The following is a 15840-nucleotide window of genomic DNA, read 5'->3' on the forward strand; positions in this document are numbered from 1 at the left end:
AATCGGGACAACCTACTTTCATCCCTATTTTTGAAAATTAGTTATATTCAGGTTAACCAGCAGCTTATGAAATCTCGCCAATGTTTCTGACGCGTGTACCATATTCTCAAATCAATGGCTAGTTTGTTTTAAATAAAAATATATATAACTTCCAGATCCAGATGAGGTAAACCAAGTACGAAATAAAGAAATAATTTTGTCAACGCTCGCATCAAACAATTCGTCAACACGTCCCATGTCAAATTAGGAATTCGCAGGGTAATGACATGTCTACTTCATCATCACAGTCCCTAGTTACCATGCGTGATTATGACCCAGTAACAGCATGTAATTCTGCCATCGGACAGCGGCTATTGAAATACACGGAGTGTGCAAAACATTACAATATCAATCAGTTTTCAATAGATGCTCGTGGTCGTTCTCTTTTTCATTTAAAGGTCCTTGAATCAACCATTCTAAAGCTGCAAAAACCGATCCTCTGCCGCCAGAAGGAACATCTCTACACGCTGGGAATCTTCCATTAGTGTTGTTTTGTCATTCGGCTGTTTTACAGCTGATTTTTTGTGTGCTGTACCGTAACCGTGCGCTGTTTACTGCCGTTCGCGACTTGTGTACTTGTCATTATTGCGTCGTAACGACAAAATTCTTTTTATATTTCGAACTCGGTTAACCTCATTTACTGGCGTTCACTGCTGACGAGAGCCAGTCAAAAAGCTTCCAGTGGAATAAATTTAACAATATGAACGTATTGTTTGCTGCAATCCCAATTTTATATAGTGCGGCAGGCGAATGGATTTAGATGTTGAATGCTCGGTCCACGAGTGTTTTTTCCTTACGAACTGGTTACTGATGAGGACGATCCACTTATATATTAACTCCATATTTCTTCGGTCACTATATGACAGTGGTTCTTAAAGTGGAGGGCGTGGAAGCATCTGAAAGGAGACGCGAAGCCGCAGTAAACTGAATTTTTTTTCGGTTCATGGTTTTGGCTGTATCTATTGTCCATATTTCACATTTGACAATTCTCTCGTCTACAGCCATATCCTTCAATGCCATCAAACTGTTTGTTGGGATTGCTAGCATTCGGACTTATCTCTTGGATATTTTGTGATATTACGATAAAAGGGGCGCGCGATTTTCCACTGTCATACAGGGTTGAGTGTCTAATAAAGTTTAAGAACCCCTGCTATATGATTAAATTACAATATTGCTTTTGGGCTAATAATCTCAACTGAATATAGTGCTACCCGCGAATGGATTTAGATCAGGGCCGGCCAACCCGTGGCCCGCGAGAAGGTTTTGAGTGGCCCGCGAGGTAATTTCCGAAATTAGTAATGTTACAAGAAAGGAATGGCACAGATTGTGAACTTGCAAGGTCAAACAAAAATTTGATTAGTCTCGCCGCAACACTTGAGATGTGATGACTAAAATATCAGTTACGACGCATTGGCTTTTCCATGAGCCAGTCACAGTTTGGTAGATCTTCGTACACTACAATAAAGCAGAATAATTTGCGATAAATGTATCGAAAGTAAATATTTTCTACTCGCTTCGCGCAAGATGTTGTCACTCGATTTCTTGCTTTTAATATTGTTACCCCTTTTTGAAAATGAAAGAACGCCTAATGTATCAGATTGAGTCTAACTATATTCTCGATTACGAGACAAAGTGTCGTTCAACATATGCGACCTAGCGTTTGCGCTCGCAGAAAGACCGTCGACTATGAAACCTAGGCACAAAACTATTGACGCATGTTGGTCGAAGCTTTCGAAATTGATGTGTCCAGGCGCTGAACAGTCCAGTCCTGGCAAACTGAGCCCAGCGATATACTACAGGCCCGCAATATAGTCAAGTGACTATATTATTGAGCTATAAACTTCGAAAAATTTTCGCGCTTCGCGCGGCTAGTGGCCCGCGCAATATTTCGCCGATCGAATGTGGCCCTTTGGCTGAAAAGGTTGGCCAGCCCTGATTTAGATGTTGAATGCGGCCCGCGAGACCTAAAGTTTGCCCACCCATGATGTAACCCAATCGTAGTGAGCCGTGAGATGTACTTGTGTCCACACCATTGTAGGACACTATGAAAATACGTTACTATTTGGTTACTTTACTACTATAGTTTACGATAGCATGGCAGATTACGACGTAAGTGGTATGCTTTGATCACTTCGTCTGCTACAAATTTATTTTTTATATAGCAATGGAGACCCAGTATAACGTACAATCATTGAATGACTGGTTACTGTGAGATGGCACGCCTGCATATTGAGAATAATCCGAACATGTACAAGATACAGTGATTCAGTCGAAACATACTGCTGGATGACTCGAAATTGACTTGTAAACTGTGATCCGAGTCAATTGTCAATCCACATTTCCGGAGCGCTGAGTCACGTCAAGCCAAGTCCTTTTTTAAAGTGACTCCGGCCAAGTCAAGTGATGCGAAATAGTTTACTTTAGTGCAGGGTTGTATTGACTCGAGTCATGACTCGACTCGAGTCCGACTCCAGTCGCAATTTTCTGATGACTCGACTTGACTCGAGTTATTTTCTCAAAATACGGAACTGACTCGAATTGACCAGAGTCAATCAGTGTATTGACTCGACTTGGACTAGAGTCATTGCGCATGACTCGGACCAAGTCTCATAAGGCCAAGACCGACATTTTACTGTAATTTCGAATAATAGTAAAGTTATGACACGGTTGGTATTTCGTCAATTGGTACTGGAACCTGAAGATGCGACCAGACATTGTGAAAATTAAGGGAAAATAGTATACTTTAAATACGAACCATTCGATATCACCAAACAGAGTTATAAAAAGTGGTTTTAACAAGACTTTAAGTCAAAACTGAGTAGTCAATGCAATGACTTGGACTAGGACTCGACTCATAATACCATGATTCTGACTTGGCCCTCTGCTCGCTGAATTGGACTCGGACTTGACTTTGTGGTGAAATAAAAAAGACTAGAATTGACTCGGGTCAGAACTATAAAAGTGAGATTAACTTGTGACTCAGAATCTTGTGACTTGGTTACAACCCTGCTCTAGTGTGACTGGGGTCATCCCCGCACTGTCTGGAAACGCCGCACTCTCGTTACAGCTCGCAATGACATAAACACAATATTTCCAGGAAATGTGATTTATTAATAGTAGCATCTGCAGCCTAACCGCAACATTCACGGATTGTTGGTTTGGTGAAGCACACTTCAACCGCATTGTCCATCAACGATGGCGTTAGCGATGACTTTGAGACCTTCCACTGTTTCTTCTGCAGTTGGCCGGATTTGACTGAAATACATCGTACATGGACTGTGAGTCACACAACAGTCATTGTTAGCCTTTTTCTACCAGAGGGAATCAATAACAAAGTTTATCTACTTTTTACAGAGTACTCGAGTAGGTTTCGTTGACACTGGTAATACTTGCATTCGGTTTTAGGCTACTACCACTTAACTTGAACAGTCTTAGGCAAAACTGTACACTTTCTAGACTTCGAATTTTCTGTAGTAGAAAGTAAGTTTTGGATTTTTCTCATCACTTTTATATGTGAAATTACTATTTAGATTGTGTACAGAAGTCCATGTATCCTCGTAACTGAATAAACTGAAATTCCATCTACAATATTTGCAATGACATTATTCACTTTGTTGCAGTCACGAAGATGCATCTTGCTTGGAAGGTCGCAACCTCCGATTAACCGCTACAGGTATGCGAACCCCAGACCAAATCTTCTTCCGAAATTATTTGCTTGAGTATTTTAGACCCTCGTTCTCTTCTCTCATTTGAAGCAGTTTCCTCCTGTCCTAGAATCGCTACGTCTACTTGTAACTGAGTAGTTCTACTTCTACTTGAGTACCAACGTTGACTAGTTTCACTAACTCTGGTTACCGGTGACCTCAAAAGCCATATTCATTACCGGTCGGGAAGAGTGAATCCGTAAAGCCCTGTGTCTCTCAGCTCAGCGGCGAAGGAGCATTTCACGTTTTGATGGTCGTAAAAGTAATCGGCTGAGCTTCCGCTAGCAACGTCTGTCAAAGTAAAGGTTTGATATGTTTTGCGTGTTTGCAATTTCATAGCAAAATTGCCGTAGGCCTATTTTGGACAAGTTTTCGGATAATTTACCATCCGTTTCTATCAGCAATTCGCAAAGTAGCCGCCAGCGCCCCTGGTAGCGATAGCGAAGTCGAAAAGGGAACTAGCCACAAACCGAACGATATGGGGACTGTGAACAAAAGAGGCGTGGGAAATCGTTGATAAACATCGATATTTGTGCGCTGAGACGGGGTTATATAAATATGCGGTGACGTCGCCTGCTGTTGTACAAGGCACATGCAATGAAATCGAAACCAACATCTCCATACGTGTTCAATGGGATGTAATATTGAGTCTCCTTATCAATCAATCATGTCGAACAGATATCTTAGCCAGCGAGGCTCGCTGTAGTATCGGTCGCAAGATTTCTGCAGAACTATGATTAGTAAAAACATTTATCATGCTGATACGAATTATATCAAACTGAAAAGGCCATATCCGCCATTTGTGAGTAATAAACGAAGCAGGTTTTTGTTTGTTAGGTGTCCTTCCAACGCGAAATATTTTCTCAGGTCGAGCGTGGACCTGGACCGAAACCTACCGAAGCTACTAGATTTTCCATCTGATCAGCTTAAGCTGGTCTGCGCGCCATTTTGGCCGCTGCATATTCCGCTTCCGATGCGCGCTACAATGCAACAATGCATCGACGCCAGATCAAACAGTATGAAATGAAATTGCACCTGCGTCATTACTTTCGAATTTTGCCATTATGACGTCTGGATAATGCGTACGTCAACGTGACGGCAGTAGGATTTACCAGAACCGTTCTTGATCTGACTCCATATTTGTGCTTGTACTCTGGTCGTAGCTAATATCGAGGTGAAATAAATACCTCTTCGTGTTCGTCTTACTATTGTGCTTCTCGATTTATACGAGCGTGAACGTGACCCCCTCGCTACACTACATATGTCAGATTTAAAGATAAAAGACCTTGAGTGCATGCACCCTTTTGTAATTTCACATGATACAAACGTCCGGGACTATCGTATGACTGGACTAGTTGATCTGGAGTACAGTCTCGTCCCAGCTTGGGTGCTTGAGCCAATCATTTATTGAAACCAAAATATCTGGTCCATTTTAGAAAGTATTGACATGGGAGATTCGGTGAGGCAGGAAAAAAATTAACTTACATATGACGCCGGAAATGGAGCCTGCTTGGTACACTTTTCCGTGAACTGACCTAATTGCAGCGACGCTGTTCTTGGCAATTTGGTCCTGCAACACAAACGGCCTCAAAGTTAGAATTTCATCTGCCTTCCGTTCATTTCGATTTACCAGTGAGGCAGCGTCAGCACAAGCGCTATAAGTGTAGCCGTATGGGTACATCCACATTTGACTGTAGGCGTGGATATCAATGTATGCCTTTACGTTGCCAAGACTTTGGACAAGGTCCCTTTGTGCCTGGGTCTCAGCCTGCGGATAAAGGGATTGGTTTCATTTTTTAATTTCAAAGATATAGCGCGGCCGGTGGTGGAACATTCAACAAAATCTATCCCCATATTAGAACATACAAAATAACTGTTATCAATCACAGTGAAAATTACCTCAGAAAACGCACTTGGTCCGTAATAAGAATCGGAGCAAGCTTTGTTGCTAGCTCCCTCACCTGAAAGTAAAATTCATTCGATACATGGTACGTAACTTTTTCACTTGCTTTACATTGATCATCGATTGCGTTGTTGGAAAATATTACGTTTCAATTCAATTCAATACGGAAGTAAATGTGACAGGGACATGCAACCCGCTTATTACAGGCGTAGCCTAACTCACATATAACCGCATGGGCTGGGTTAGGCTGGGCGAATGCAGTTTGCAATCCGATGCGAAAAAAACAGTATTATTCAAGAAATAGGTGATGCATTTGCACAACAGTGTTATCTAACCCTACTCCGGTGATTCCTATCCGGGGATGGACTTCTACGTTAGTTTTATTCTTGTATATTCTGGGCAGGAAATATGGAATCTCATTTTTATTTGTTCAATATATCGCAGTGCTCAAAACTACAATTATGTACGTTTTCAATACTCCATTCAACACTGCTGACTACTAGGTACTCGGGTCTGATGGCCTGATCATAGTTGAGATTTCAACATTGCTGCAATACCTTTATAAGATAGCGCTCATGCATATTAGTTATGACAAATTGCTGTGATCCATATCGACGTTGATATATATTAGCATGACCATAGTATATAGTACATTAGGATTTATTTTATATTTGCATTTTACAATATTTTGCGAACGTAATTGCTATAGATCGCATATTAGAACCCGAAAAAGGTATTTAGAGATAGTCAGAGTCGCATTTATACGATTATTTTTTGTAATTTATGTTTTGATGAGGCAGAGTGGATTATCTGGGGTCTTCTTCCTTTATATATTCCACTCACCAATACTAATTGTGTTCTTATTGAGAGATTTCTATGATATGAACATTCTATGCTGCACATATTTAATTATTGTAGTGTGTGCAAATATGATAATAAAGGCCAAAAGGTTATTACTACTGGCAGCATGCTTTATATATTCTAATATGCGAGTACCAACGTCAACCCGATTCCAAATCATATAATTTTAAGGAGGAATTAGATTTTTGCATACACTGCAGGTGGTCACATGAAAAAAATTGGGAGCCACTGCCCCACGCTATATATAGCCCGAATAAGGGAGACAGTGGAATTCTTTCCAACTCCACTATACATATCCATCCTCAATCCGAATGCATTTCGGCATTTTGTAATCGGTGGCGAGCAATTAAAAAGTCACCGGATAAGCACATCGAACTTCTGTTTTACTAATGATATTTTTCTTTACAAGGTCAAATTGCGATCTTCTTCTAAATTCATATTTATTGAGGTAAGCCTATCGAACAAAACCCGATTCGGACTAAATATCGTCTTAACTTGTTGACTATGTACGTCTGAATGTTTGTTGGCGTTTTAAATGATGACGACATAAGCCTCCGGTACAACTTTCGCGCTTGGTAAAAATGAAAATACAGATTTCTTAACATACTCATAGCCCTCATATACTGTCTTACTCATGGAAAGTACATGTATACGGTCTTACCACTCCAGTTGGCATCGTAATTGCGGTTAGGATCGACACCGGTGCAGAGATTGGTTATTGGCTTCCTTGTTTTCCTCCACATTCTATCCTGAACGCAAATATGGGCAAAATATTCTCATTAGTCTCCAACTCCTGTTCTGGTAATAAACTCACAGTTGACCACGTGTACAAATATCCATCTGGATTCGCGGATGGAATAATGTAAAACGTCAATTGGTTGCGAAGGTTCACAATCTCCGAATCAGTTGACTCCGCAAGCTTAAAGTAGAAAAAATATCAAACATTTAGTATCAATTTTCAATGTCGCATTTCGATGTAGACTCGTACCCATTTCGCAGTGAGCATGCAGGTGGCTGGGCTGACCCATTCTCGTGAGTGGATACCGCAGTTGATGACGAATGACTGACCACCATTACCTATCTGGAAAGAGAAAACGTTCCACATTTAGATCTCTTACGTAGTTGCGCATATCAGTGTTGAGTGAAGGGAGTTTTTTCCAAAATTTATAGGCCTGTTTCGCAGACCGATTTTTCTTGGAACAGAAGCACGACAGTGCAGATAGTTGCCTACATATCTCTTATGATAACGTTTAAAGTTAATTAGTTATGAGCCAAGGCTAAGATATCGATGTAGGACGTGATAACCTATGTCTTCTATTTTATGTGCCTTGAAGACGTTTATATAAGTAGCATTGCTGACTGATCGATATCGCAAATTGTCAATGCCAATGCGGTGTCATAGATTGAATATGGTGTTGGATTGATTAATGTAAATTTTACTACGCACAAAAATCCTTACACCTGCTGACTGGAATATTTGATTTATACGACATTTTCATCGCAGGATAAAATCCGGAATATCTTTACTACGAACGAAGTCAATCTTTATGCTACAGCAACGGAATATTTTAACTATACACAAAAGCCATTGAATTTCACGATGTCAAATATCAATGCATTGAGGATGCAATATACTCCGCCACGCGATACTTGGGCGCTGGTGGATCTGAAAACCAAATCTACCCTAACCCTATCCTAATCCAAACCACAGCCCTAACTCAACCCTAACACTTCCCCTTGACGCGATCCTACAATTAAATTCACCTGTGATGTTAACTTGCCGCATGCTGATATGTCCTCAGACTATTTATGTGAGGACACATTCCGCGAAATATTGTATCGCGATAACCCACTGTTTGGTGAATAAACACATCCTTTAATAATATACAATACGCTTCCAGACCGATGATTCGTATTATATAGATGCATTTCGCATCTAGATTCTCACCTTAAGTGCTCTGATGGAACGGCCTTCGTATGAGGTTCCAATCACCAGTTGTGAGGCAACTTGTGAATTTGTAGTAGCAAAAACGGAAATCCACTGATTGATCTGATATAAAAATAATATCTGCTATGAACAACTTTGAACGAGGTGCATCTCCTAATTCAGAAGACGTGGAGAATGTGTGGACTGAAAATACTATTTTTAGGATGAAAATGCTCTATTTGTTACCCTGAATCGAGTTTACTCGAATGAAAGTCAAGTATAATGTTTGGAGATGAGAAATCACGGTCGAATTTTGTTCGATTAACATTGGCTCTGAATGTTGTTCTGTGATCTAGAAATTATGGTTCCTCTATTCCATGGCTACAACCGCTAAACCTCGATTTGTCATATCACAGCGTCTAGCATATTGCACATATAACATCATTTCTGTGGAGTGATATCCCCGTTTCATGGAAAATAATCGAAGTAAAATGATAATGACCTCGAACTACAAAATTATTCTGCTGAGGTGTATTGAGCATCGCTGCAAATGTCTACTCAATCAAAAGTAGACGTAGCAATTCTTAAGACTTGTTAAAATTATTTCATATGAAAGTAGAAAATGAAAGGTATGAAAAACGCCCAAGCAAGTAGCCTATAGTTTCCCAAGGGTTATTTGTAGAGGTCTGGCGTATTTCTGGCAGTAAATTACTGGTTGCGGGCAATTGCAGGATATGTCTCCGCAATTAACGGAAAATGAATAACCCCCTTCAAATAGATACAATCTACAAAGGTGTATTAAGTATAGTTAATGTGGTGGATATTACGATACTTATGGCAATTTCAGATAGTCAATTTATACAAACCTATCCCAGAAATACTTTTCAAAAGTACATTTAAGGAAGTAAGGAGTTGCGTCTGAGAAACTGTACAATCAGAAGTGAAAGTATTAGTATATGAGCAAATTCTCTTGATAAAGTACTACAGGTATAAAAACAAAATTTTTATTGAAAGCTCCATAAAAGTGGAAAGTCACCGTAGCTGACCATCTGGAGCATCGTGAACTTTGTGGGTCATGTTTGCACCTATGACGTTATCATGACTGAGGCACACGGGTATTGGATTTTCCCCAGTATAAACACGACCACATGGCTTGTGTTCGTAAATCTGTCCGACCTATAGAATGATACGCATGGAAGTGAGTGAAAAATGTGAAAATGCGATTGGTTCCAAAGCTTAAGAGATGGAACACCTATGAGAATGAAAATTACTCATTGTCGGGACGCGGGTAGCGCAATAAGGCGATGACTAGGACCGCTGTAATAGATGTATATTAATAACCTCGTCAAGGGTGTGATATTGATCGTAGAAAGCATCATCGGTCGCTATGTTCCATTCTTGACCGGGCGTGAATTGCGCTTGCGCGGCAATTTCCACGTCTTCGACGAATGTTTCGTATTTGATCCTGAAACATATATCATAACCGTGTTTGCACAAAACTTTATCTAGACGGCAGATTTCGGGCTTTCGGGAGAGGCTGTTTGCACTTTCATATGTCAAATACGACAAATATGTCATTAAGCTTATAAGTTGTCTGATCCCGCTATTCCTGTTGTCAGCAACTGCAGGGGAACTACGGCACTTTGGTGATTGGTTTATGAAGTTATTGTTTTATTGACACTCATAATTGGCGCTTTCAACAACTTGGTAATATGCGCCCGCACAGTAAATTACAACCAACTGCGCCACTCACTTCCCCTGGTTGATGAAGTGTTAGCCTAATCATCAGTTTGAATAAAATGACAGAAATAGCTAATCCAACGTAAGATATATTTTTATTGCTATTTAGATATAATAGTTGGTAGGGTAGTTGTTGCACGGGGGCTTATCGACCAATAACGAGTTTTAGAACCCCAAGACTGTGCTGCACGGGGTAAATATTCGAAAAAATACTTTGGAGATTATACTAAAGGTAAACACAACCGAGGTTCTATTTTGAATAAATTATATACCAACTTGAAAAAATTCATAGTCTCTTCAACCAGGGATCGGAATGTCGGTCTGACCATGAAATCAACGAAGTCCCCCTCGTAGCGAAGGTCGGACCAAAAGTCGAGCTGCAAAATTATTTTAAATGTGAGTGGCACAATCAGTATGATATGCAAGGTAGCCTATGCTCAGTTGCTCACGTCATATTTCTCTTGCATAGTCTTTATCGTTTCGAACTGCTTCAGGGTAGGATAAGCGCGAAAGACACGGTACCTGAAATTGAGAGAAAGCCTTTAAAATTAATCAGCCTTTATTGATTTCAAATCATTGACCTAGATTTTACGACCTGACTGTTTCAAATCCAAGGCCAATGTAACATTATTGCTTTTAATGTCACAGCTTTATGGAAGATATATATAGGCTCTATAATATAGCCTATATACCACGATAGAAGTGCCGACAAATCTCGACACCGCAATATCAAGGATTGTAGGAGGCTCACCTAGTGTGATTTTCGTGAATATATATGTCAAGATACAATACAGGATTATCCCCTTCCCCCCTCCCCCCCCCCAAAAAAAAAAGTAATATTGGTTTCCGCGCCGGCTTTAAACACGCAAGGATTGATTCCTAGGCTGATTTTCAGGAATAAGCCATATACTATTGAATAAAACATAGATTTAGGCAATCTCAAACTGCAAGTGTAAAAGGAACGAATAGATTTCAACGAACAGCGTTGACAAGAGAAGTTGGAGATATACAGCTTCTACATACTGTCACGCAGATAATACACGTTTTCAGACTCACCCGGAGTAGTCGACCTTAGCGACTGCCAAACCGAGCAGCGCTAACGCAATGACCGTTTTCGTTAACATTTCGAAGTTTCACGAGACGTATGTGCCATTGGAACATTTCGCCGTTTTATATGCTCCTGAGAGTTCATTACACTTCTGTTAATAGCCATCAGCTAATCACTATGTCTATATTATTCACATGTCGTTTACCCACACGTCGGAGTATGCACGAATTACGATGGGGTCGATAATAATATACGAGTTACATAGATTAGAAGCAACTCGATAAATTTAGATGCACGAAACGCAAGTAAAACAACCATCCTATGGATTATGTAACTCCTGTAATGTTGCGCAATCCCATACCAAAATATGTAGACTAATATATATGACGCATAAGTTGAGTTACTTCAGGGTTACCATGTTATCAGATCAGAAAAATAAGACACTTTTTCCAAGTTTCAATAACAGACATCAAACGGGAGAATTTATACAGACAATTGTGATTCTACGTTAGTTGATCTTTATTAGCTCCTGAAAAACCCTATATTCATGCTTGGTTTTCATATGCCATTCCTTTTTTAGCCTTCGCTGTCTAATCGACTAAAACTCAAGGCAAAACGATAGATAGTGCGGCATGAGCGAAAAATCAACATTTTGGCTTCGTTGGAGGAAATCTTATTTTAATTGAAAAAAGGACAAATCATCCTAAAATAAAACATATGGTATCCTGGTATCCCTAAGTATCTTCCCAATGCTAAGTGAAAGCACCAGTCTGGGCTCGCTGAAAGATTTAGTCTTTTAAATTTCTGTTCCGTGAATTTAGAATGATATACCACGAGCTCAGCAGATTATTCACGGGTGACCCCAAATACACTTGCAAATCCATTTCAAATAGGCAAACCAATGACTGTTACGGATACGAATAGACTGATACGGAATAGAAGCAATCACGCTGACAGAAAAGCTGGCTAAGACACTCAACGCCAACTACGATGCACTCCTCCGCTACGCACTCGGCATCCACCACCCGGAGCACATATCCACCAATGCTCTGCGCAAACTCACAAAAACAGTCCCATGCCGTTTGCTGGCTGCTGAACGACGCTTACGCTTAATCGGTCATCTAGTGCGGCATCAAGACGATCAACCAGCCGCCGCCATCATCAACCACATTCCGACGGAGCCATGGCGCAGAGGTGGCTGGAATAGAACCACATGGCGCTCAACAATAGAGACCGAGCTAGCGCAACGCGGGCTATCGCTCGAAGACGCCCACGACCGCCCACGATGGAGGCGCTTAATAAGGGCCGAAAACTCATTATCTTGATGTTCGTTTGTTTCCTGTTTTCTTTTGCCCTTTTATTTAATTGAAAGACGATATATATATATAATGACTGTTGTCAGTCGAATCTGATTCGGGCAAATCAGGTAGATCCAGAAAATAAATTGCTGTGCTGCAGGAATGTGCATATTTGGTTGCGATTGGTAGCCGTAAAATACTGGGTGGGAATTAGGAGTCTGTCGTGTCGGACAACTAAAATATATTCCGTATTACCATATGTCGGTAGGGTCGTGAGCAGGAAGTTGAACAGTGCTTTCTGTTCGTTTCTGATGTTTCAGTTCGGCTGAACAGCTTCTTGGAGGTACAGAACTTCAATATACAATTGAATAGTATATTTATATTGAATAAACCCGAATATTTTCCGTTGACACTCGTCAGGGGTAATCGTCAGCAACTAGTAGATATACGATGTTCTTTTGAATTCTCTACTAGTTGCTGACGATCACTCCCGACGAGTGTCACCCGAAAATATTTGAGTTTATTTCAATATGAATAAACTATTTAATTCGACTGAACAGCATATCTGTTATAAAAACTCGTATTCACACGAACCAGAACGTTATAAGACAGTAGTTCTTGATCGGTCCTCTCGGATATTCAGGACGCCAGTCAACTCATACATATGACTTGTGACGACAATACTTTCATTGTGATGACCATCATATGCTGCGTTTCCAGGCACGGCCGATCGGCTCGTTTTCGAGAGACTCGGACGACGAACGAGAGAAGTTTTGTTGCACAGCACACCCACGTCGGCCGACTTGTTGGCCATCGAGTGAACATTTCGGCTCGGCCGTTTGGCTATGCTTGTGCTGTATCTTTGATCAGCTGATTGCTATTTGTTACTTACAATACACTTGTCGTATCAAATTAACCATGGCTTACACTCCGGACAGACCTTGGACGCATTAAGAAACCAAGAGTTTGATTATGACTGCAACGGAAGTTAGCAGTACCGGTAATGATGCGAATCAGCCAATGGCTACTGAAATCTTCTTCGTGATCTGCTCACAGGCTGCTGCCACAATTTGAGGGTTTGTTTTCTGTTGCATGGATACACAGCACGGTTTTACCACAATGTATGTGGACTTATAAACTTATTCACATTCCCCTGGTAAGCAAGTCATCAACAAGACACTCGGAGCCCATCTCTGAATCATGACGACGAAGCAGCAGCAGCACCACCGGTAGATTAGATAAAAAGTTACTAGTCTGCGTTCGAAATTATCGGACCACGTTATCCCATGTCTGTATCGCTCACTTACTAAGATATCCCACCTTTCATGTTGATAGCTACTGTCAGTTTTAATCAAGTGGCTGGTTCATCATGACCATTTTACATGCTTCATTTAGGCCTGTGTCCAGTTTAAAGTGGTTTGTCTGATTGAATGACCGCTACATGTCGTCTTGGCTCATTCCTATCGACTCATTTTATCACAATCTTTCGACGTGGTGAAATTACTACTGGGTAAGTAAGCCAAAAACCTCATTACGAACGCTTCGCCCACCTAGTTCGACCAAGTCACAGTCGGATTACGTCTGGTCATAGAAACACGGCGGACATGTACATTGTACATTGTACAACGCATGCGCCATGGCCTTTCGGCCGTCTGTCGGACGTGCATGGAAACGAAGTAATTGTCACTTGTCAGTTCAAGGAAAATAGGCCTAATCGGTATTCAATAGTCGGTAGTTCTGACTGTTGTGACTGTGAATGTGTTGAGTTGCGATTCGCCTGAAAAAAATACGAACATTTCAAGGCTAGACCTCGCATTTGTGAACGAATATCTTGAACAGTGAGAGGAGCCTCCAAAGTCCAGATCTGATAATTCAATCTATTTAAAATCGCAAATTGTTATCATTACACAGGACAGAAGCGGTGACGAGCGGATTTCTAATAATTTGAATTAGCATATCAGGCAGTTTCTGGAGAGACGGAGCTTTAGAAAATATCGTATGATGTAATACCAATAATCCTCCAGTGTCCGCACACCATGCCGAACTCACAACGTCAAACGGATTTACTAATGTGTCATCAGTTGACGAAACTATACTATTGAACAAAGCCATGACCGAAACAGCACTTCCTCAGCTCCTCCCTCCAAACGTTGGTTTTGTCCCCGAAACGCCCACTTCTATAAATTATGCGTATGTTTTCATGGAGGAAAAACCTATTAACCAAGATGAGTGGCAACATTACATCGCGCCGAGAAAAATGTTTGAAAATATTGCACAAATTTCCCCCAAAAAACACTCTATAATTTGTGGTAATTCACGAAATAATTTGGGGCCCCCTACGAGCCCCCCCCCCCGTCCCCTCAACTGGGGGTTTAGGGATGCGGCAGTTAAGGGCATGATTACATCTCGTATCTAAGTGTTGCGACTGATGTAATTCACTCTGCAAGATCTATCGTGCAATGCATGCGTATGATTACCCTGTTTCTCGCAACCCAATTTTCGACCAACAAGCAAGGCATGTTCAATTCTCACCAAACAATGAGATAACAGTGCAAAAACAACTGAAACGGACAATAAATATTTACTTCTTCAATGCCAGAGGCTCTTCCTAATGATCAGCTTGTAGATATCTTATTTCTTGTGCCTTCGTGCATCTAATCATTTGCTAACGATTATGCTTTCCACGTGTTTACACAACATTGTGTTGACAAAGAAATTATCCCTGGTAAGGTTGCATTCGAAACACACGTTCGAAGCACTTTGTTTAAAACATGTTTTAAACAGTGTTTTAAACGAATTCATAAAAATATTTTTTGTTTTTTTAATCGCGGTCCAATTAAACCTTTATTGTGTAAACACGTCCGAAAAAACACGTAGTATGAACCTACGGCCTATTTGCACCCGAAATAGTCGACGTGCGATGTGGGATGGCTGGAAGCCGCTAAATCGTCGTCGGTTCAACAGTTTTTGCAGGTAGATATAGATGATTGGTACGGAATGGGTATTCTAATGATGATGGCCGCTGACTGCGAAAATGCTACATAACGAATTAGGCCTGGTGAAGGATATTTTTGGTCTCTTCATGACAGTGATTGGAAACCCTTTTCGTAGAAGGAGCCATATTAACCCAACATTTTCAATTGTCAATGTCAATTCAAAAATACATGTTTTAAACAACGGCCTTGTTTTTAACATGTTTGTTTTAAATTGACTTGTGTTTTAAACGCAACCATAATCGCTGCCATAATGTTATATTTTAAATAAAAATTAATTTTTTTTACAGTCTACCTACGGTCGATCAGCAACTTAAGGAATTCGCG

At 40.6% G+C, this 15840-nt stretch overlaps 1 protein-coding gene across 2 annotated transcripts in view; it reads right to left on the bottom strand.

Moving 5' to 3' along the window:
* The window catches only part of LOC145436185 (carboxypeptidase B-like), a 37598-nt gene extending 26231 nt beyond the window's left edge, over positions 1-11367 (bottom strand). The window contains exons 1-13 of one of the 2 annotated variants that reach the window (XM_080313529.1): positions 11231-11367; positions 10624-10696; positions 10451-10551; positions 9776-9899; positions 8456-8557; positions 7496-7588; positions 7322-7426; positions 7169-7256; positions 5643-5704; positions 5374-5511; positions 5229-5313; positions 3923-4034; positions 3130-3294 (exon numbers count right to left, since the gene is read on the bottom strand). In XM_080313529.1, coding sequence (XP_080169655.1) covers positions 3213-3294; positions 3923-4034; positions 5229-5313; positions 5374-5511; positions 5643-5704; positions 7169-7256; positions 7322-7426; positions 7496-7588; positions 8456-8557; positions 9776-9899; positions 10451-10551; positions 10624-10696; positions 11231-11298 — 1233 coding nt within the window. In that variant the 5' untranslated portion in view covers positions 11299-11367 and the 3' untranslated portion in view covers positions 3130-3212. Of the gene's footprint in view, positions 1-3129; positions 3295-3922; positions 4035-5228; positions 5314-5373; positions 5512-5642; positions 5705-7168; positions 7257-7321; positions 7427-7495; positions 7589-8455; positions 8558-9775; positions 9900-10450; positions 10552-10623; positions 10697-11230 lie in introns of those variants that run through there. The other variant, XM_080313528.1, reaches the window with a different exon arrangement.
* Positions 11368-15840: the final 4473 nt, after the last annotated feature.

The sequence above is a fragment of the Botryllus schlosseri genome, chromosome 3, assembly GCF_051294905.1.
Source record: "Botryllus schlosseri isolate E-star chromosome 3, Bs_hap1, whole genome shotgun sequence".
NCBI classification, from domain to species: domain Eukaryota; kingdom Metazoa; phylum Chordata; class Ascidiacea; order Stolidobranchia; family Styelidae; genus Botryllus; species Botryllus schlosseri.